The 24,401-nt window shown below is 46.6% G+C and overlaps 1 protein-coding gene across 2 annotated transcripts in view; it reads left to right on the top strand.

The window, feature by feature from the left end:
- The window catches only part of LOC141107156 (uncharacterized), a 42,532-nt gene that overhangs the window by 5,691 nt on the left and 12,440 nt on the right, over nucleotides 1-24,401 (top strand). The window contains exons 2-4 of one of the 2 annotated variants that reach the window (XM_073597904.1): nucleotides 10,164-10,337; nucleotides 18,415-18,525; nucleotides 21,669-21,691. In XM_073597904.1, coding sequence (XP_073454005.1) covers nucleotides 10,164-10,337; nucleotides 18,415-18,525; nucleotides 21,669-21,691 — 308 coding nt within the window. Of the gene's footprint in view, nucleotides 1-10,163; nucleotides 10,476-18,414; nucleotides 18,526-21,668; nucleotides 21,692-24,401 lie in introns of both variants that reach the window. The other variant, XM_073597903.1, reaches the window with a different exon arrangement.

Here is a 24,401-nt window from a genome sequence, read left to right as displayed (position 1 = left end):
TCTGTTAGATTACCAAGGTTGTCCTGTAGTTCTGCTTTTTTACCACATTCTCAGTGGGGAAATTCCTAATACAGTAAAACCTTGGACTGCGAGTAACTTGTTTTGCAAGATGAGCAAAATTGTTCTTGTAATTTTACCTTGCTATATGAGTAACATAGAGCAGTGTAGTATGATCACAGTTTTAATGAAAAAAAAGTGGAGTGATATTTACAATGTTAAAAACAATATCAAGCATTAAGGAGCCTGGTGCTCATCTGCGTAAAGCCACTGGTGTATATGTGGCCAGAGGTCCGGGGTGCTGGTGGCTCCCAGCGCTTCCTGGAGAAGTTGGAGACACTCCCAGCCAGGTGTGGCAGGCGTAGCGTGCATTCGGAGCACCCGGAAGTGTCAACAGTTCCCCAGTGTCTCTAGGAAGCCACCAGCGCCCCCAGACCTCTGGCTACGTAAACACCAGTGGCTTTACGCGGATGAGCACCAGACTCCTTAACGCCGGATATTGTTTTTAACATTGTGAGTGTCATTCCACTTTTTCTACATTAAAACTGTGATCATACTACAGTACACTTAGATGGCGCTGCTCTTTATGTTCTTTGTGTCACCTGATTAGGACTGCCGGTTAATTTGTTTTATTTTTACAGTACACTTTATACTGTAGTTTGTATTGCTGTAGTCATTTTTATATGAATAAATAGTCGTGGAAGGAATCATCTGAGTTTCCATTATTTCTTATTGGGAAATTCGCTTTGATATACGAGTGCTTTGGTTTACAAGCATTTCCAGAATGAATCATGTTTGCAATCCAAGGTTTTACTGTAGTTCAGAAAACAATTTTATCAAAATGTTTTACTTATACTAGTGGGAAACCCATACAGTCGACTAATGTGTAATGTGTCTGAATAGAAATATTGTATGCTATACTAAACTATTTCAGTGATACTGCAATATAAATAAAATAATTTACACAGTAAAACAAGACCCCATTCATACCTGAGCTTTTTCATAGCTTTTTAGCCCCCTATTTGATAACACTAAAGTCAAGTGAAAAAAATGTAAAGTTACACCCATGCATTTAAAACTCCCTCAATAAAAAAGTAGGGCTCCCCGCCCCCACATATATGCTAATATAAATATAGACACATACATATGGAGCACCTACGTGTGAAAATGGTGATTGCATTACACATGCTATAAATCTCCACATGTGCCAGAATGAGAGCAATAATTCTATAAAAAGGGAAGACGCTTATAGGAGAAAAGAAGGATGCTGCTAATTCTAAGGCCACCATTTACAAATAACTTTAAAGTGGATGTAAACCTGAAAATTTTTTTTTTAATGAAGACTTCTACCTGGTACAGTAGAGAATGTCAAGTCATCTGTGCCCAGTCTTGCCACGAAGAGTTAATCCAGCTCTGAGCAATCCTCTTTTTTAAGTAAGATAAAAAAGGACACACAGATAAGTTTGTGTCACCACATCCCTGCACTTCTGTGAGAGGGGTAGAGAAGGAAGCGCCACTTGAGTGTAGTATTAACAAATGATGTTTAATGACACCAGGTAAAAACACACTTACAGGATAAAAACATATAAAAGGCTCATCTGTATAGGTATGTGGTCCTCGGTGTTCCCTCTGATCCTGTGGTGGTGACGCTGCAGGGATGCTGGGCTGCAGAAGGTGGATTACCAGCCGGGAGATCCTTCTGTGGCCATCAGGAAGAGACTAGGGGCTGGCGTGGAGCGTGCATGACGTCACAGGTCGTCCGTCTGCTCCCGGGTTCGGTATCCAGGGGAGGGATCGTCCAGGGAGGAGGGCTAGCAGGGATAGCAGGGAGGTTGAGAGAAGGCTACGCGCTCGGAGCCACTGCTCCTTCAATAGGCCACAGCACTGCTGTGACTGACATCTGATTTCTTTATCTCCTCAACAAGCATGAGAGCACAGAGAGTGTTACGATTCAAGCTTCACATCCCTCCTCCATTCTTCTCCAGCTCTCCCAGGATTGGCTGCTCCACACCTCAGCATGATTGGGCATGCTGAAGTCATGTGGTGCCTTTTCTGAGTTTTGACTGGATGTTACTCATCGTGGGGTGTGATCAGTGTGACTAAGGAGGATATTCATTGGTGCAGTCATCTCCCAGAGCCAGCAGAAAGAGTAGGAGAGTGTAGATGTGGGCAGGGAGTCTTGTGACATCACGACTCCACCCACTGAGCTCTGGCAAAAAAAACACCTACCGATTCCAGAGTTTTGCGGGGCTCCTACTGCTGAAGGGGGTGACATTTGCAAGGTAAGGATACATTCAGGAGGCTTGCATGTATATATACATTAATACTGTGCTATTAGTTTATATGAGTGAGTATGATTAGTGGGTTTACATCCACTTTAAACCAGGTGTCTCCAAACTTTCTAAGCAAAGGGCCAGTTTACTGTCCTTCAGGCTTTAGGTGGGCCATACTGTGATCAGTGGACAAAAGCAATGCCGTATTATTGGTTGTAATAGGAGGAATAGTGCCCCTTTTGTATCAGTGGGAGGAATAGTGCCCCATTGATGCTGTCAGTAGACATGTGCAGTTCGTTTCGTTCCGAATAAATATTCGGACAAATTTTATCATTATTCGGAGATTCAGATATATCTGAATACCCAAATTACAGTGTAAACAAAGTTTACTGAATGCTCTGAATAATGAAATGAAATTCATCTGAATTTCCAAAATTCTAATTGAAACCCCCAGGGTTCTGTGCTGGGACCAATCATATTTATTTATTTATTTTGTTCATAAACGGCCTGGAGGATGGGGTAAACAGTTCAATCTCTGTATTTGCGGATGATACTAAGCTAAGCAGGGCAATAACTTCTCCGCAGGATGTGGAAATCTTGCAAAAAGATCTGAACAAATTAATGGGGTGGGCAACAACATGGAAAATGAGGTTTAATGTAGAAAAATGTAAAATAATACATTTGGGTGGCAAAAATATGCATGCAATCTATACACTGGGGGGAGAACCTCTGGGGGAATCTAGGATGGAAAAAGACCTGGGGGTCCTAGTAGATGATAGGCTCAGCAATGGCATGCAAGCTGCTGCTAACAACAGAATATTGGTATGCATTAAAAAGGGAATCAACTCCAGAGGTAAAACAATAATTCTCCCACTCTACAAGACTGTGGTCCGGCCACACCTAGAGTATGATGTCCAGTTCTGGGCACCAGTCCTCAGGAAGGATGTACTGGAAATGGAGCGAGTACAAAGAAGGGCAACAAAGCTAATAAAGGGTCTGGAGGATATTAGTTATGAGGAAAGGTTGCGAGCACTGAACTTATTCTCTCTGGAGAAGAGACGCTTGAGAGGGGATATGAGTTCAATATACAAATACCATACTGGTGACCCCATAATAGGGATAAAACTTTTTTTGGGAAGAGAGTTCAACAAGGCACGTGGCCACTCACAGGGCCGATCCTAGGGTCACAGACGCCTGGGTGCAGAAATATTTCTGGCGCCCCCACGTGGGCGTGGTCATCTTACCAACTCTTCCCCTTTACAAATGTTTCTATGGCAACGACTCAAACACAGAGATGTTCCCCTAAGAACTCTCCGTTACCCTGCAATCCTCCCATGATCTTTTAACAATAAAGAAAATACAGGAAGAGCTTACACTAATGAGACCTGGAGGGGAGTCTCTCTGATGCACACAGAGAGGGCTTCTGTTAGAGAATCTGTTAGAAAGAGCCCACAGACATAGTACAGGAGATGGTGAGAGACTGCAATCATAGTACAGGAGATGGTCAGACTGCAGACATAATACAGAAGATGGTCAGAGACTGCAGACATGTTACAAGAGATGGTCAGAGACTGCAGACATGTTACAGGAGATGGTCAGAGACTGCAGACATACTACAGGAGATGGTCAGAGACTGCAGACATACTACAGGAGATGGTCAGAGACTGCAGACATACTACAGGGGACGGTCAGAGACTGGAGATATAATACAGGAGATGGTCAGAGACTGCAGACATAGTACAGGAGATGGTCAGAGACTGCAGACATAATACAGGAGATGGCCAGAGACTGCAGACATAGTACAGGAGATGGTCAGAGACTGCAGACATACTACAGGAGATGGTCAGAGACTGCAGACATACTACAGGAGATGGTCGGAGACTGCAGACATACTACAGGAGACGGCCAGAGACTGCAGATATGATACAAGAGATGGTCAGAGACTACAGACATGTTACAAGAGATGGTCAGAGAATGCGGACATATTACAGGAGATGGTCAGAGAATGCGGACATATTACAGGAGATGGTCAGAGACTGGAGATATAATATAGGAGACGGTCAGAGACTGTAGACATACTACAGGAGATGGTCAGCGACTGCAGACATACTACAGGAGACGGTCAGAGACTGCAGACATACTACAGGAGACGGTCAGAGACTGCAGATATGATACAAGAGATGGTCAGAGACTACAGACATGTTACAAGAGATGGTCAGAGAATGCGGACATATTACAGGAGATGGTCAGAGAATGCGGACATATTACAGGAGATGGTCAGAGACTGGAGATATAATATAGGAGACGGTCAGAGACTGCAGACATACTACAGGAGATGGTCAGAGACTGCAGACATACTACAGGAGACGGTCAGAGACTGCAGACATACTACAGGAGACGGTCAGAGACTGCAGATATGATACAAGAGATGGTCAGAGACTGCAGACATGAAACAAGAGATGGTCAGAGACTGCAGACATGATACAAGAGATGGTCAGAGACTGCAGACATGTTACAAGAGATGGTCAGAGACTGCAGAAATGTTACAAGAGATGGTCAGAGACTGCAGACATGTTACAAGAGATGGTCAGAGACTGCAGTTCCTATGGACATTAGTAAATAATGGCCAATCGGCCCTCTCACCTGTCCCAGCGATACCGCAACAACGGTTCCTCTGATCAGGAGTCTGCTCACTCTGAATTGCCCGTGGTGACTCCGCTGGGTAGAGCCCAGATCTGTATTCTGGCAATGACTCCATTCCTTTCTCCACCAGGGATGGCGCCAGGCTGTGTGGCTTTCCCTCATGTGGCGCAGGTCAGTGGGGCTCTCTCTCTGATGGTGTTCTCTCAGCACTGTCCTCTCCCTCTGGAGTCCTGGGTGCACTTCCCTGAAAGCTTTCCCGGCTCCTGGCTCTCTCTCTCCCATTCAGCTGAGCATGCTGTGTGGGCTGCAGTTTCTGTGTTACAGTGGGGCTGCCCGTCCTTGGGACTACATGTCCCACAATCCTCTTCTTTGCTCCTTTTTTTTCTTCCCTGGCTGATATGAAGGCGGGGGAAGAAACATAGTGCGCTGCTCACTAGTACAGCAGCGTGCACGAGGAGGAGAGGGAGAGGGGAAACAAGAGCCCGTGGCTGCAGTGGTGTCACTAGGGTTGGTGTCACCCGGTGTGGTAAAACATGGTATCACCCCCTCCACCAACTATAGTCGCCCCTCAGTACAGACCCCCCTCCACTAAGTATAGACCCCCCTCTGTCAGTGCAGACCCCCCACTAAGTATAAACACCTCCCTCAGTATAGACCCCCCCAGGACAAAACATTCCCCTTTATCAGAATAGACCCCCCTCAGGACAAACCACTCCCCTCCATTAGTACAGACCCCCCTCAGGACAAACCACCCCCTCCATTAGTACAGAACCACCCCCCCTCCATTAGTACAGAACTCCCCAGAACAAACCACCCCCCCTCCATTAGTACAGACCCCCAGAACAAACCACCCCCCCTCCATTAGTACAGACCCCCCCAGAACAAACCACCCCCCTCCATTAGTACAGACTCCCCAGGACAAACCACCCCCTCCATTAGTACAGACCCCCTCAGGACAAACCATCCCCCTCCATTAGTACAGACCCCCCAGAACAAACCACCCCCCTACATTAGTACAGACCCCCAGAACAAACCACCCCCCCATTAGTACAGACCCCCCAGGACAAACCACCCCCCTCCATTAGTACAGACCCCCGCGACAAACCACCTGCCCCCTTCCATTAGTACAGACCCCCCCAGACAAACCACCCCCCTACATTAGTACAGACCCCCCAGGACAAACCACCCCCCCTCCCTTAGTACAGACCCCCCCAGGACAAACCACCCCCCTCTATTAGTACAGACCCCCCAGGACAAACCACCCCCCTCCATTAGTACAGACCCCCCAGGACAAACCACCCCCCTCCATTAGTACAGACCCCCCCAGGACAAACCACCCCCCTCCATTAGTATAGACCCCCCAGGACAAACCACCCCCCTACATTAGTACAGACCCCCCAGGACAAATCAGCCCCCCATACATTAGTATAGACCCCCTAGGACAAACCACCCCCTGTACATTGGTATAGACCCCCCAGGACAAATCACCCCCCTACATTAGTTTAGACCCCCCAGGACAAACCACCCCCCCTACATTAGTACAGACTCCCCAGGGCAAATCACCCCCCTACATTAGTTTAGACCCCCCGGACAAATCACCCCCCCTACATTAGTATAGACCCCCCAGGACAAACCACCCCCCTACATTAGTACAGACCCCCCAGGACAAACCACCCCCCTACATTAGTACAGACCCCCAGGACAAATCACCCCCCTACATTAGTTTAGAGCCCCCAGGACAAATCACCCCCCTACATTAGTATAGACCCCCAGGACAAACCACCCCCCTACATTAGTACAGACCCCCAGGACAAATCCCCCCCCCCACATTAGTACAGACCCCCCGGACAAATCACCCCCCCCTACATTAGTATAGACCCCCAGGACAAACCACCCCCCACATTAGTACAGACCCCCAGGACAAATCACCCCCCCACATTAGTTTAGACCCCCAGGACAAATCGCCCCCCACATTAGTATAGACCCCCCCAGGACAAACTACCCTCCCTACATTAGTACAGACCCCCCCATTAGGCTAATTAGAAACACAAGGGTGGCAGCTGGAGAGGAGAGGACGGTGTGCAGCCGCGCCACCCGGGTGGAGAACAGGCTTGGGCAGCAGGCAGGAGTTACACACAGGAGGAGCAGTGGAGCATGTCGGGCTCGGGCCGCCCCCCCATGACTTCACTGCGTGGCCTGTCTCTCTCTGCACACAGAGACAGCCGCTCCAGTCTCCAGCTGTTTCACTCTCCTCCTCTGACAGGAGGAGGGAGGGGGGATGGGCACAGAGGCGGCGGTGACCGGTGGAGAGAGCCACCTACGGACAAGGAGAGGAGGAGGAGGAGGAGGGAGGGGAGCACTCTGGCACTTCAGCGCCCCCACCTCTGTGGCGCCCGGGTGCACTGCACCCCGTGCACCCCGGCCAGGATCGGCCCTGGCCACTCATTAAAATTAGAAGAAAAGAGGTTTAAACTACATGGAAGATTCTTTACTGTAAGAGCGGCAAGGATGTGGACTTCTTTTCCACAGACGGTGGTCTCAGCGGAGGGCATCAATAGTTTTAAAAAACTATTAGATAAGTACCTGAACGAAGTAGAGAGAGAGTATCACTGCTCCAGATGGGTCAGATCAAGGTAAAAGGCATCTCCTTCAGTCTAGAAGTCCAGGTGCTGGCAATGCTATGGCATTAGACATCAAAGAAATTCTGAACAGCCGCACTCCAAAGATATTTGCCTTTAAGGTATCATCCAAAATACAGATCACAGCAAAGTGGAACAAAGCTTATGCGTTTGGCACTACAAGGAGTGCTTAGTCATAGCATATCATCCTGGAGTGCTGGGCTGCTGGTGGATGCCTGCATATCATCCTGGAGTGCTGCACTGCTGGTGGATGCCTGCTGGTGGATGCCCTGGAGTGCTGCGCTGCTAGTGAATGTCTCCTTCTGCTCATTTCTCCTGATTCTCCTTGTTAGGATTCTATCTTCCTCTGTTTCCAACTCGGAGCCACTGCTTTCCACTGGCTCATAGTTGCTATCCGAGTCTGACGGAGAGAATTCCCCGCTACTCTCGTCCGACATACTCTGGAGTATTTGGAGAGCCTCCTCTGCGCTGTAAGACCTTTTGGTCATGTTGGCGGGCAGTTGTGTCAGATGACAGGCGGCAGATGGCGGGCAGCAGATGTGCCAGATGGTGGGCAGCTGTGCCAGATGGTGGGTGGCTAGATGTGCCTGATATTGGCGGGCAGATGTGCCTGATGTTGGCGGGCAGATGTGCCTGATCGTGGGCAGATGGTGGGTGGCAGATGTGCCTGATGTTGGCGGGCAGATGTGCCTGATCGTGGGCAGATGGTGGGTGGCAGATGTGCCTGATGGTGGGTGGCAGATATGCCTGATGTTGGCGGGCAGATGTGCCTGATGATGGTGGGCAGCTGATGTGTCAGCTGTTGACGGGCTGATGTGCCAGCTGATGACGGGCTGATGTTTCAGCTGATGACGGGCTGATGTGTTAGCTGTTGACGGTGTCAGATGGCGGGCGGCAGATGTGCCTGATGGTGGGCGGCAGATGTGCCTGATGACTGGCGGGCAGATGTGCCTGATGACTGGCGGGCAGATGTGCCTGATGACTGGCGGACAGATGTGCCTGATGACTGGCGGGCAGATGTGCCTGATGGCAGGCGGCAGATGTGCCTGATGACTGGCGGGTAGATGTGCCTGATGACTGGCGGGCAGATGTGCCCGATGACTGGCGGCTGATGTGCCTGATGACTGGCGGGCTGATGTGCCTGATGACTGGCGGGCAGATGTGCCTGATGACTGGCGGGCAGATGTGCCTGATGATGACGGGCTGACGTGCCCGCTGTTGGTGGACAGATGTGCCAGCTGTTGGTGGACAGATGTGCCAGTTGTTGACGGGCAGATGTTCACTGACAGGTGTTTTCATTGTTTTGGGGACACTGTGTTTTGGGGACACTGTGTTTTGGGGACATTAGCTGGGTGATCAGTGGGTAAACAGCAGACAAACAGCTATAAAACTAACTGATCTCTCTGCTGCAGCACAGATCTCTCTTCCTCTCCTCACTGACAGGCTCTGTGTGAGGAGAGGAAGAGATGAGAGCAGTTACAACGCTCTCTATTTACATTACATGACGACTGTGATTGGACACAGTCGTTATGTGATCAGGAGGGCCAATCACAGGGCCCTCCTGTGTTGTGCTGTCTCTGGGGGGCACAGGCAGATCGGGATCTCGCCGCTGCGCGGGCACGTGGTGGAGCGATCTCCTGTCAACTGCCACCCCTCCCCCTTGTTTACCATACGATGGCTGTGATTACACACAGCCATCGTGCGGATCAGGAGGGCAAATTACATTGCCCTCCTGCCGCTCCGAGATGCGGCGTCCGAGTAACACGCATGCATCGGCATCGCTCGATCCTGCTCCTTCTGAAGGACGTTCGGGAACGTCCAGTCAAAAGGAGGGAGCTCCCACCCGGCCGTTTATGTGCAGTGGCCGGGTGGGAAGTGGTTAAGGGGGCAAATCCTTCTGGTCCTTAAACCGGAGATCCACCCGTTTTTTAGTATATTAAAAGTCAGCAGCTGTCCCACGAACCAGCGATGTGGGCGCTCGGAGCCTCGCTCCTCTCCCCCTCCTCTCCACGGCACCGTCTTAGCAACTGTGGGCAATCTTCTGTTACCTTTGACATGTCCCAGAAAATCGCTGGCAGGGAGGGGCCGCCTAAGGCGAGAGCAGGAGTCGCCTAGGTGGCCAAGAAGAGGAAGGAGGAAGTGGAACAGGAAGTCCCACCAAAAAGAAGGTACACACTCCCCCCACAAAAAAAATGACATGCCAATTGTGGCATTTCAGGGGGAGAGGAGTGTATAAAGCGGAAGTTCCACTTTTGTGTGGAACTCCGCTTTAAGTGGGTAACTAATCAGAATTGTTCTGATCCGTCCTGGAAACCCTACAAAAAGAAGGGAAAGAAGAGCGGGGATTTTAATTCCCAGATCGCTACACTGGTTGCATGTGCACTGACAGCTCATTACCTACAGAGGTAAGTACAGTCTGGGGGGGTGTTTACCTCTCCTTTTTTCTGAAAGCGAACATATACTTTAAGCTAAAAAAAAAGTTTTAGCTAGAGATCCCCTTTAAATATTATTTAGACCAGTTACTTATATGATTGATTCTTATGATTCTAGAGCCATATATCGAGGAAGGTTCAGTTGTTCACCTTTTAATCTTTATTTTTTTTTACAACAGGACAGGGTAAAACAACAGTGAAACTGTTGAAGCATGTTAAAGCAGAAATTGGACAGACGGTGACCTTAAAGTGCTCAGGTAACCGGGAAGACGGAACCTTCTCAGTCACTTGGACTGAGAACTGTGGGAACAATTCTCTTGGACAAGGCCCAAATAAAAACAGGATGACTTCAAGTAAGGATAAATTAGAAGTTACAATTGCCAATCTGACTGAAGAGGACTCAGGAATTTACCGCTGTCGGATTGATTATGGAAAAAATCAGACAGTAGAGGAAACAAAGCTGTGGGTGATTGAGCAACCAGCTAAGCAAAGTAAGGGACCAGGGAGTAGAGCCTAGGGGGTAATTACAAGTGCCGCAACCGGTTCTGGGTCTCTGAGGTCCGGCTGTAGTCATGATTGACCTGAAGTAAACTCTTCACAAACACTTGTAGAATATTTTTTCCAAATGAATGCAAAACAATATAATTTACACTATGTAAGTTCTTCTACAATAATAAAACTTTTCTTTCCAGAGATTCAGCTTACATTAGGGCAGGAAATGTAAAGAAATCTCCCCACTGGGATACATGCAGCAAAAGGAAAACAACTGAAATGAGTTTGGGCTTGATGGAGAGCAATCTTTTTTTTAACCTCATGTGACAGTGCGGTGCGAGAACGGTTGTGCCTTCAATAGTTGTCATCCAGGGAGGTTGAGGGGCTCCAGGGTGCTTGTGCCATATGATGGAAACTGGACAGGCATGCACTGGCCATCGGGACTACCGGGAGTTTCCCGGTGGGCCGATGGCTCAGAGGGCCAGTTTCATTCACAGCCTGTCAAATTAATGATTGTGCGACTCGGGCAGCCATTAATTTGGGCACCGCTGTACTGCCCATTGCTAGGTATCGAGCTTCTGGACGCAGCGCACTTCGGCTCTTTCCGCCCCCACTCAGCTCTTTCCGAACACTGCACACATCTTCGGTCACCTCCGGTCCGTGCACGTCCTTTTCCATCACTGCTCTACTTCCCCCACCCCCCTCCTCTCTGACAGCTCTTCAGCTTCGTCCAGTAAAACTTGGCTATCTCTGGCAGCCCCCGCGGTAATGGTCGCTATGAGTTTAAATGAGTCAGAGCCACCCGTGTGACGTCCTGAGAGCAGCCGACAGGCAGAGAGGTCCCCGGAGCGGACGAGGGAGGAGAAGGATGATGGTGCTGCAGGAACCCGTCCAGGTAAAAGTGTCAATTATCATTGAAATGTGCAAAAAATAAGTGCCTAAAAATATTTTCAGCAGAAAAAAATATATATAAATACTCCATGCTTATAATTAAAACCATTATATCCAAACTATGTCCTTGGTATTAAAGTGCAAAAAGAGTGCAAAAAAAATGTGCAAATTAGTCTCTTCAAATGAGCAGAGAAAAAAAACTGCAAAATATGCAATCAAAGCAATAAGAGTAAAATGTCCCAGTGCAAAAAAAAAAACTCTGGGTAGTGTGATCCCACTTGCTTCCACCTTTCGCAAGTGGGATCACACTGCCCAGAGTTTTTTTCTTGCACTGGGACACTTTACTCTTATTGCTTTGATTGCATATTTTGCACAGTTTTTTCTCTCTGCACATTCGAAGAGACTCATTTGCACATTTTTTGCACTCTTTTTGCACTTTAATACCATGGACATAGTTTGGATATAATGGTTTTAATTATAAGCATGGTTTATTTATTAATTTTTTGATGAAAATCTTTGTATGCACTTATTTTTTGCACATTTCAATATAAATTGCTACGTTGGATTTTGCATATTGTTTGAATCATTATTTGCACAGAATAGATTTTTGATGTTATTTTAGTTAGCTTCACATCCTTTGCTCTTAATATTAAATTTATCTGTGGGTTTGTAGTAACCTGTTTGATGTTGGCAGCTGCTCACGACTGCGGTTGATAATAGGTGTGAAAATAGGTGTGCACATAAGTTTATTTTAAAATATATAATGCAGAGCCAGGTTTCGGGCCTAGTCCTAGAGGGCAGGTGACAGGGAGACACCAGGGGGGAGAGGGGGGCTGGGGACTGGACTGGAGGGGGCAGGAAGATACAAGACACCCAGGGGGCCTAGGGAATGAAGTGGCTACTGTGGGAAGAAAGGGCCCTAAGGAATGAAGGGGCCCTATAAGAAGAACTCTATGGAATCAGGGTCAGGGCCGATCCTGGCGCATGGGGTGCACAACGCCCTGGCGCTGTTGCAGAGGAGGGCCGCCGAAGCTGTGGAACTCACTTGACTTGCCAGTCGCCTCTGCTGTGCGCTGCACCGTTTGCTAGAATCACCTGCTGCCTGGCTAGCAACCAGTGACATCAGAGGCCGCGGCCGCCTCAGCATTCAGAGCGCGCCGTGGCTGTCCCCGCATTCAGAGTGTGCCACGGCTAGTAAACTAGCTCCACCTACCTCTACCATGTTCTTCAGACAGTGTGGCTCAGAGGGAGGGGAGTGGAGAACATCTGAAGAGAGCTGCCTGACTTGCTGTGAGTGACTGCACCAGCATAGCACCTGCCGCTGCCTGACACTGTGTTCTGGAGGCTCGGAATTAGCCCTCTGCCTCACCCTGTAAGTAAGTTGTGCAATCAAACGCAGCCATTATGCCCAACCATCAAACGCAGCCACGGTGCCCATCAAACGCAGCCACTGTGCCAATCAAACGCAGCCACTGTGCCCAACCAAACGCAGCCACTGTGACCATCAAACGCAGCCACTGTGCCCATCAAACGCAGCCACTGTGCCATCAAATGTAGCCACTGTGCCCATCAAACTCTGCTACTGTGCCTTCAAACGCAGCTACTGTGCCCATCAAACACCACCACTGTGCCCAGCAAACGCCGCCAATATGCCATCAAACGCAGCCACCGTGCCCATCAAATGCAGCCACTGTGCTCATCAAACCCAGCCACTGTGCCATCAAACGCAGCCACTGTGCCCATCAAACACTGCCACTGTGCCCAAACGCCGACACTGTGCCATCAAACGCTGCCACTGTGCCCATCAAACGCAGCCACTGTGCTATCAAACGCAACCACTGTGCCATCAAATGCAGCCACTGTGCCCCATCAAATGCTGTCACTGTGCCCATCAAATAGTGCCACATCAAATGCTGTCACTGTGCCCATCAAATAGTGCCACTTTGACCCCCCACCAAAGGGGAGGAGTTAGTAAGATAACCATGTCCATGTGGGGGCACCAGAAATATTTCTGCAACCAGGTGCCTGTGACCCTAGGATCGGCCCTGATGAAGGGGGCCCCCAATGGGAAGAAGGACTCTATGAAATGTAGGGGGTTGTATGGGATGTAGGGGGCCTAGAAGAAGGACCCTATAGAATGAAGGGGGCTCCAATGGGAAGAATTTGGGTTATGATTTCTGCATCAGTCTTGATGACATCAGAAGACCTTAGACAGCTGGAGCATGGGAGAGAAGACTCTCTGAGGACCGGTTTAGCAGAATGGAGGATCAAGTAAGCAAATCTTCCTTTTTCATGCCTGGACCTAAACAAGCCCTTGCAGTGTGGGCACCATTTTATTGTCACATGATAAACTTACCTTTGAAGCGAAGCCCTCCAGCTGTCATTGCTGCGGGGGGCTTCCCCCTTCAACAGGTCTTCATCCTGGGTTTGCATGCTCGTGCTGTGTGGATAGCCAGACCGTGATGACGTCACTCTCGTGCAAGTGCACAGGATACTGTTTTTGTGCGTGTTTGCAAAATTAGAGTCGGCCGGTCTGGATGAAGTCCGGGGCCAAATTTTTGGTCCCAGTCTAGCCCTGAAACTGGATATTCAGTTTTCTCAGAAAGTTATAAAACCATGTCTGGGTACTGGAGCTTGGAGACTTTGTAGAGACTTGGGAAGGATGAAGTCTCCAATCCTGGGTCCAGGTTTTGGGGACAGCCAGCACACTGATTGTGCAATTGCGTGGAACATTTTTTGAGGCCTTAAGCCTGAGGGCCAGAGCAGAAGTGCTGCAAGAATAAGCCAGAAGGCTGAATAGATTTTTGGTGTTTTGTAGCATCAGAGAAGGAATGTTGAAAACCCATGTGAGGGTATTCTTTTTGTGCAACCTTCTTTGAATAAAAGTGTGATAGAAAGCCCTAAATGCATAATTTGATGAGTGCTGGTGTCCTTAAAATGCTAAACCTATAAAAGTGTATGTATAGCTAAAGCTAAAGTAAAAATGTAACTCCTGTCAGGTTTTGGCTTTGTTCCAACTCAAAAGTTTCAGTTTCTCTGTTTGTCACCAACAAAAGGAGGAGTTTGTCATTGCAAAAGGAGGTAAAGGTAATTTTTCCATCGGGAACATCCGTTATGGTGACAACTGTCTGAGGTAATAGGGTGTGAATGGTATTCTAATAACTTTTAAGTCAAAACATGCCAAATAACAATAGAAAAAATCCAGTAGAACCTTGGTGCATCAAAAGTAAAAAATAAATAATAAATAAAATAAAAAACACAATAATTAAAAATAGGAAATGTGTCCAAATGGCAAAAAGTCCATCAATATGTGCAACGTGCTTGAAATAATCAGATGAATAATCCTTCCAAGGTAGGGCTAGCACGAACTAAACTGTTAACTGCAGTTAAAGTAGCTAAAAATACAATACAGGCAGTCCCCGGGTTACGAACACATTAAGGACTGTAGGTTTGTTTGTAAGTGGAATTGGTTCGTAAGTCAGAACACCACTTGTAAGTGTAACTTCCACCTGTGCAGGGATGTGGGATGTTCCGTCGGCCGCCTGTGCAGGGATGTGAGATGTTCCGGGCGCTTCTGGGGCTCTTCTGGCCATGCAGTACATGAAGTACTGCAGTGTGGAATGTGGCAAGATAGCTGCTCGGAGGTATCCAGGACCAGCGTGGAGCACAAGCAGCCGGGATTGAGGCCGTTCGTAAGTAGGAGTCGTTCATAAGTCGGGTGTTCGTAAGTTGGGGACTGCCTGTATGCACACCATAATACGATTAATCAACCCAAGGAAAGGGGGGTGTGAATACTCGCAAAAACAAAACAATTTTATATAGTTCAAAATAACTGAAAATAAGGGGGCTGCTCCACACCCTTCAGAAGAAATGGCAGTTCACCTCAAAGTTTTGACCAAACTGGTCAAATAGCGCTTAAACGCTGGCAAAGTATGACCAAGGATAAATCCTCTCCAATACATGTAATAATCCTCCACAGTGTGGTCCGGATCCCTGGATCAGATATCCTCTTACAGGTCTTTCCGTTTACAATACTTATCTCTTATCTCTCCACCTCTTATCTCTTATCTCTTAAAGCGGATGGTGAGTGTATATCCATGAACAAACCAAGTGGGTCAGTACCTAAAAGTTGTTTAGTTCATAACTGGGTCCAACTGGGTCCATCATCGCCACAACTCTAAAGCCTCGGACACATGATTGGATTTTCCGCAGACAAAACGTCAGACTTTTGCCTGAAGGGCGTTGGCCAGGAATTTGTCTTGAATACAAACGGCAAGGAATTGTCGGCCAACAACAACGAACGTAGTGATATATTAGATGTACTACGAGACTACAAAGAGAAAGTTCAATTCTCATGTGACACCCTTTGGGCTCCTTCTGCTACTTTAGTGTTAGTAGAAGTTTGGTGAGTGTTGATTCGAGCTTTTTCAGTTTCTGAACGGCCATTCGTCAACCATCCATGTTGCGGAATCGGAGGAGATAACGTGTTACTTATTATTGGCCTTGGAGTTATTGCTTTGACCCAAGTCCAGTCCAGGACCAGGATGAGGAGGATTTCTTGGACAAAAAATTGGTTGCTTTATTAATGGTGACCAATGATGTCATATGCCTTTGCTGCGGGAGCTCCAGGAGAATAATCCGGATGATTTTCGGAATAATCTCCGGATGACGGACCCCAGCTTTTACCAGCTCTTGGCATTGTTGACCCCTTATATTAAGAAGCAGGACACATGCATGAGGCTTTTATTTTATTTTTTGGTTGAATAATGATTTGATTTGTTATATTTTCTATATTTTTGGATGCATAGAATGCACTTTTTGGTTAAGTTCTATTGGCAGATAGCATGTCTAATTTTCTTTGTTTTCTTTTTTTAATGCACAAAAAAAAAATTTTGTAGAATAATACTTGGCTATGTGTTTTACTTCAAATGACAGTTTGGGAGTAGGCAGTTACATTTTAAAAAATACAATGTAAAATTAACAAGGGACACCAACATAGTTGTATCTTTGATCTTAAAAACTATGGGATGATGGTGTTGTGGTAACTTGCACCAATGAAAAAAAAATAACAAGCATAATAATATTATTCTTGATATCACTAGAAATTCATTCATTATTATCCCATTAAAGAAGAAGAGAATGTGCGCTGCATTTCGAGATTTCATAATTTTCCGCGTCACGAATGTTAATTCTCTATTACGAACGCTAGTTTGCATGCCTGACCACTTCCGGCTCATCCTTGCTTCCGAGCATGTGTGTTTTTACTTTGGACTTTTATCCGACAGACTTGTGTACACACGCTCGGAAAATCTGACAACAGACCGCTGTCCGCGGAAAATTTATAAGCCTGCCATCCAACATTTGTCTGCGGAAAATCTGACAACAATTGTCCGATGGAGCGTACGGAATTCAGGCCAACAGTCTGTCATCACACAATTCCCCGCAGAAAATTTGATTATGTGTACGAGGCTTAAGCCTCAAAAGTGGAAAACTTGCATCAGCAGAGGGACCAATCTGTGATCATCCCCCAAAAAGTCATTCTGGGTCTGTCATTTAATATTTATAATTGCAATCTTCACTTTTTTCTTTCTATAGTGGAGCACAAGTACCATATTTATCGGCTTATAACACGCACTTTTTTCCCCTTAAAATCAGGGGGAAATCGTGGGTGTGTGTTATACACCGATTCCCGCTGTCTGTGAGGGCAAGAGGAGCGCCGCCGACATTGACCTAGCTGAGCTGAGTGTACTGTGTACTCGGCTAGGCTCAGGTCCACTTGGCTCCACTCGCAGTCACGCCCAGTCCCGCCTCCTAACCTTTATGTCCCGCCATTGGACCAGTGTTGAGTCCACCATAGGAGCCGGGCCAAGGGGCAGGACGGGGTCGTGACTGCAAGCAGAGCCAAGTAGCCGAGTACACAGTACACTCGGCTCGGTCTATGTCGGCGGCGCTCCTCTTGCCCTCAGAGATAGTGGGGACGAGCCGAGAGGAGCCGAATATCTCATTGGCGGCGGCTCTAAATTTAAATCCAAACATGCTGCAATTTTGGGCAAGGCTGCAGATGGACACTGGGGAAGGCTGCAAATGGACACTGCAAGGCTGCAGATGGACACTGGGGAAGGCTGCAGATGGACGCTCTGCAAGGCTGCATTGATGGACATTTAAAATGTAAGTTTTTTCCCTTAAACTTCCCTCCTAAAAGTTTTTTCCTTAAACTTCCCTCCTAAACTTGGGGTGCGTGTTATACGCCGGTGCATGTTATACGCCGATGAATACTGATTACTGAATTTAACTGTCTAAGCCCTGGTTCACATTGATGCGATTTAACATGCGATTTGACATGACAAATTTGACATATTTGACATATGCATGTTGCTTTTGAGCGTTTCTGCAGTGTTTTTTGTGGTGTTTGCCGCATTTTTGAGCAGCGTTTTTGCCGCGTTTTGCGTTTTTTTTTTTACAGTTTTTTTTTTAGACTGTATACAGTCTAAAAAAAACCCGTCAAAAATGCAGCAAAAACGCTGTAAAAACGCTGCAAAAATGCTGTACTTGCGTTTTTGATGCTGGTCCATTGAATTCTATTACATGCAAAACGCTGCATTTTGCATGAAAAAAGTCCCTGACCCTTTCCAAAAACACAGAAGTAAAAAAATGCATTGATGTGAACATGTTCCATAGGAACCCATATTAAAAAATTCCCATGCATTTCTGCAAAATGCAAAATGCATCAAAAAACGCGTTAGTGTGAATGGAGTCTAAGAATGTTTTTTCTTTACTTCTTGGAGATTTCCTCTAATTTCTCATTGCAGCTCCAGGCCAGTAAATAAAGAGAAGTCTGCCGAATGGGATGTAGACCACAACAATTAAACCTCTTTAACCCTTCCTTACTGTATTTAAAACTTAAAACAAAAAATAAATAAATAAATAAAACATATTTAGGCTTTAGATGCACTTTAAATTAGTACTCCAGGATGTTATCATATACTTGGTATTTAAAACTCATGGTCTTTGTATGATGTCTGCTTTAACATAAATCTTCTGTTTTAGGTACATATGGAGACCAGCACATGAAAGTGATCATCCTTGGCTGCATTGCAGGGTTTGAGTTGTGTGTTATAATTGTGCTGCTGGCTGCACTCATTAAATGTTGCCACCAAGGTAGGATCTGTCTGGGTTTGTCTTAATTTAAGGACATTTCATAATAATAATAATAATAATAATAATAATAATAATAATAATAGTAATATTAATAATAATCTAATTGGTTATTTACGACTTTATTCCAGGTGCAACAAAAAGTTCATTTTCTTACTGAGTAAAAAGCCTGTCCCCTGCTGGCATGCTGCAAAGACGCACCATTGTTTTTTTTTAAACAGTGGTCTCTCTGCAGATTTTGAAAAAAAACAAGTATTTCTTTGGTCCTGTTAAACTTTTTTGCAAATAAGTAAGTTTTCTTCTTCAATGACAGGCTCTGATATGGCTGCACTGAGGGGGGCTGCACTGATAAACAATCAGCGCGCCCCCCCCCTCAGGAGAGCCGCAGATCGGCTCCCCTCTACTCGCGCCTGTCAGACGCGAGTGAGGAAAAGCTGATCAACGGCTTTTCCTATTGACATTGTGATCAGCTGTGATTGGACACAGCTGATCACGTGGTAAAGAGCCTCCGCCGGAGGCTCTTTACCGAGATCAGTGTAGAGGTGTGTCAGACTGACACACCGCTCCACCGATCGCTGCGATGCGCCCCCCCCCCCACGGGCGCACGGCAGCATGTTATCCTGAAGGACGTCATATGACGCCCAGACAGGATAACAGAACCACTTCCCAGACGTCAATCTGCTATTGACCAGGCGGGAAGTGGTTAAGGGAGCATGGGCGCCGCCCCCCCCCCCCCCCCATCCATGCGTCCGGCCCCTTGCAGGGCGCTGGGTACATGGATTCCAATGGAGGGGGGGAGGGGTTTAAGCATTTGATTAGAGCCAGAGGCTCTAATATCCTTCAAAATAGGGTGGACTCGGGGCACAGAGAGTGTGAACCGAGCCCACTCAGGAGTTTTACAATAGCCATACACTAGTAGAATTTCAGGTGACATTTGTTTAGTTTTAAGAATGTTCATTTGATTTTATAATCATTAGTGAGGTCAAACTGACATTTGTGATGAGAAAATTCAAAGGAACAGAATGGAAAATATTTCCTGAATGAACCAATTGCTAACAGTGAATGTCATTTTCATTTGGGAAAGTCCATCAATTTAAAAATCAAATGTTTGAAGCAAACAAAATTTTGAATTATTTTTGAACAGCTACAGCCATGATCCTGGTATAACCACTTGCTGTCCAGGATGTGTATATATGTACGCTGGACAGCAATTGGTTAACAGCGTGAAAAATCTTGAGGCACTCCAGTCTAAAAAATGCAAATGTTTCTTACCATCAATGGAAAACCTGAGCCTTGGATGATACACACAACCATCCCCTTCACGTCAGAGGTCCCCCTATTACATCAGAGGTCCCCCTATAACCTTGGAGATCCCCCTATCACATCAGAGGTCCCCCTATCACATCAGAGGTCCCCCTTTCACATCAGAGTCCATCCTTCATATCAGAGTCCCTGCATCACTGAATTATTTTATCTCATCAAAAGCCCACCTATTCCCTTAGTGTTCCACCTTATACATGTAGTGCTCCCTCCCTGTAGTCGCTGGATTTTTGCACAGCCAGACAAGACAAGGAATCAGTCCACGAGCTGGTTTTTGTTATTTTATAAGGGAAAATAACTTGAAATGGGTATAGGGATTATGGGATGGCTAACATGACTTGAAGAACAAGAATGGGGACAACTTTCTTCTCTATGCACTCCACATAAGCGAACAAATCCTTGACTGCATTCCCTCTGGAACAGCAACAGTCTTTCTGAACTTGGCAACGTGGTAATTGGAATTGGAAGTCCCAACTTGCAGGTGCTCTATGTCCCCTTTCTTGAAAATACCAGCCCACCTGGCTGCTTGGTGAAAGTGCCTCAGCTTGTAGCAGCTCTATGTCCCCTCTAATGAAAATACCAGCCAACCTAGCTACTTGGTGAAATGTCCCAGAACAAAGGATTGGGTAATAGCTTGTTAGTACAGTCACAGAAAAGCTTGCTGGTTATTGCATCTGGCAGATTTAACCCTTTTTGGCCATTGGTGTATTGAGGTACTCACACTGTAACTGGAATTCCCGTACTGTTCAGGCCTCCTGCTGTCCAGGTCCTTCCATGCAAGCCAGGGGTTTCCTAGCAGAGACTGTAGGGTAGTGGAAATCCCTCTGTCCTCCGTCTCTCCTTAGCTCCCAGCATGGAGGCAGAGCCTCTCTCAGCCCCGGGGTGCCCTCCCAAGCTACACAACACAGCTTCCTCCTTCCATCTTCCACCCGACTCCCCTACAGCCCAGGCTCAGCAATATTTAAGAGCTGATCCAGCCACCCTGCTAGGCTTTCTTCCTGGGGATTCGTCAGATTCCCATACATATGCAGATCAGTACCTCCTGGCCTACACCCACTAGCTTCTAGAAACGTCTCTAAGCTTCTAGAACCAGGGGGAGGTAACAGAGGCCTGACCTGTAGAGTCCTCCAGTTCGACCTTCAATAACCCAGCCCAATTAACAGACTCACACAACTACCATGAGTCAAAGAATACATTTTCCTACCCTAATCTAGCACTAGAGGGTACTACATACATCAGTGCCCCCTTCATAGAGTTCTGAATCACAGAGTCCCCTTTTCCCAGCAGATGCTGTCCGTGGTTCGATAAAACTTTTATGAAGTAGTGATGTAATCGGTGTAAGGAGGAGTTGGCACAAGCAACCATGGATTTTATGGAAGGGGGAACTTACTATTGGAGTAGGAGACTGGCTCAGCTCCCCAGATATATTCACTAACTAAAATACCTTTGGATTTACCTGATGGACAATTGCTCCAGTTCCTGCAAATCAGACCCCAGACGAATAAATTGAACATCTGAAGGCAAAACACAGGCAACTTGCAGCACACCATAGATGTGGATTATGTAATACAGTGAAAGATACAATGATAACAGTGGATAACAATGATTGGCTGGAATGTAACCCCTGTCAATATTCATTTTAGAGTTTCTAGACGTGCAAGCCTGCTTTTGTATATACATGGTTGAACAAAAAAAGAAATCTGTTTTTCTATTATACTGTATATGTATTTGGATATAAGTTTTTTTTTTTTAGCTGTATCATGCGTTTAATAATAGAGAACTTTGGTATATAAAAGTAATTAAATTACCTTTGTTATTATTTACAGGTACCCATGTCACTAAGGATAAGGTATGTTACATAAAACATGTTTTTTTGGATTATAAATATTTAAATGATACATTTTATATTTCTATATTATTAAAATTTTAACAGCTTTTAATGAGCTTCTGCTCATTTACTAAGCTCTGGAGCAACCCCACTTTGCAAAGCCATTAGTTAATCAACCCCTAAGCCGCGGGTAGTTTTAAATGAGTTTTTTCCTTCAAAATGTCATTTTGCTGTCAGACTGTTCTAAACACAGGAAACATGCGCCCCTTTACAGGCATACTATAGACACCCCCCAGATACGAAATTTAAAGGGATATTACACTTTTTATTGTTTGACTTTAAGCATTATTAAAATCACTGCTCCTGAAAAAACGGCCGTTTTTAAAACTTTTTTTTGCATTGATCCATGTCCCCTGGGGCAGGACCCAGGTCCCCAAACACTTTTTATGACAATAACTTGCATATTAGCCTTTAAAATTAGCACTTTTGATTTCTCCCATAGACTTTTAAAGGGTGTTCCGCAGCATTCGAATTTGCCGCGAACACCCCAAATTGTTCGCTGTTCGGCAAGTTGCACTGAAAGAAGCCTGTTATTTACAGAAACCAATGGGATTGATTTCTAAAAGAACATTCAAATTGAATGTTCACTTTCAGCTAGGTGAATAAGGCGTAGAAGTGCACAGTCTATTTGCCTTTAGTAAATCGACCCCAAAGTGTGCTGGCCTGAGCCTGCCCCTAAAAAATTGTAGCACTCTCCTAGAAAGGTTTTAGGTTAGGTAAATTTACTTGCTGACTCATTGTGATACGTTAAGCTGCGTGTGATTATTTTGGTCTGTTCTTCATTTCACTGGCTGCAGGGTTGACTGCTTCCCACTGTCTGTATGGAAAGGTTCTGGAAGATAGTGGGCAGGCAGGTCAAACCAGCGGCTGAATATTTATACAGCCTTGGCCAATCCCTGGGGAAAGGTGACCAGATGGTGTCTGGGAGGAAGCATATACAGCGGTACCCCCGTAGGGGCTGCTGGATATTGTGGTACACCTGTCACCCTGCCCAGCCTGGCATTCACTTCCCAGTCACTCTTGAGACAATGAACAGTCCGTATGTTTGTTTTGTATTTTATTGAGGGATTTTGAACTTGGATAGGGTAAGGGAAATTATGGGATGCCCAGAATCAATTATGGAATCAATAAAATGATCAGTTGGAACCTCTATTTACAGTTCTAGAGTCCCAGTCTTCTCCAGCACAATGCTTATCTGCAGACTGTTCCTCTCTCCTGTACAATGCTTGGTTCCTAGTACAGCTAGCACATGGTAGGCCCAACTCTGACTCTGTCAGGCCTTTGCAACTGCCATTTTCATGCAGGGACCGCAGGCCCCTTTAGTGTAGCAACAAATAGGAAAGTCTTTAGTGCTAGCTGTCCTTGGTGGACAACTGCTTCCAGTCAGTCCTCTTTGGGCCCTGCCAGCCCTCCTGGCTGCAGCTGCCCGATTTCATTGCTCATGACACCACAATCTCTCCTGCTGGCAGTCTCTCCTGCTGGCCCTACATCCATCTCAGACTGCACTCTCCCAGCCCGCTCTGGCATGCCTCCCCAGCTCTCCCGACTGTGCCTGTCACTCACCAGCCCTCCTGGCTGCACTCCGGTGGACTCCTCTTGGAGACTTGCCCGGCAACACTAGCTTCCATTATCGTTCTCAGTTCCTTTTTGTGCCTCCTGTCCAGATCCTTCTTTGTTTCTCAGCAAGGCTCTGACTTGCACCCCAACCCCACATGCCCGAGGTCACCCCCCCGCCAGACTGGTGGGTACCGCAAAAGCCCCCGACACCCTAGTGCTCCATCTCTAGCTTCTTCCACCCGACAACTCCTCCCTAGGAGGGCTGACTCTAGGTATTTAAGGAGGCCTGCCTCCTGCCAATCCAAGTTGGGGATTGGTCAGGGCTCCTTAGATTACCCCAGGCAGCTCCACCTCTCTTACCCTCCTCCCTTCTAGAATCCTCTAGAAGCCAGAGGGAAGTAACCGAGAAGTGATGCTGCATGTGAGTCACCTGCTGCTACTCTAGCCACTCCCAGCCCACGCAGATCAAAACAAACAGGCCTAGCTTATAGCTAGGCCTGATTTAATTTACCTGCACTTCCAAAAACCTACTTCTAGCACCTACCTAAGCTAGAGGGTGTTACACTCACCCTCCACCCGCAACCAGCTGGTCCCTCAGCTGGGAAAATTTGAAAAAGTGGCTCCTGTGCCCAGGAGCAAGGGCATCCCATAAAATAAATTGAAAGGGGGGGAAAAGGGAAACAACTTGGATGGGGAACAAATTATGTACAACAATATAAATCTCTGATAGGCATTTACATCTGTACAGTATGAATAAGGCACTCCTAACTACAGATCCCTTCAGCTAACAGTATATAAATTAAGGCCTGAGCATCTCTCCCTTGAGAAAGACACTCAGCTCGCAAAAATCTTGTCTCCAGCCAGAGGATGGGGATGGACAGCCGTTCCATCCCAGAAGACCCGAAGAGAAAACAAAAAAATAGTACATCCTACTCCCAGACCTAACTGCACACTATACATTATTTCGGTTAGGAGGGGGTTAGCATCCTACCAACAGAAATATAAAGCAAAAGCACACACATTTCTTTTTTTTTTCCTGTGTCTTGTTTTGTCAGCAGTCTTGAAGCTCCCCGCATACTGTAAGGAGGGTAGGTTGGAGCGCTAGCAGAGGCAG

This window comes from Aquarana catesbeiana, linkage group LG09 (assembly GCF_042186555.1).
Source record: "Aquarana catesbeiana isolate 2022-GZ linkage group LG09, ASM4218655v1, whole genome shotgun sequence".
In the NCBI taxonomy this organism is placed as follows: domain Eukaryota; kingdom Metazoa; phylum Chordata; class Amphibia; order Anura; family Ranidae; genus Aquarana; species Aquarana catesbeiana.
The sequence above is the reverse complement of the archived record's forward strand: the minus strand, read 5'-3'. Positions and strand labels throughout refer to the sequence as shown.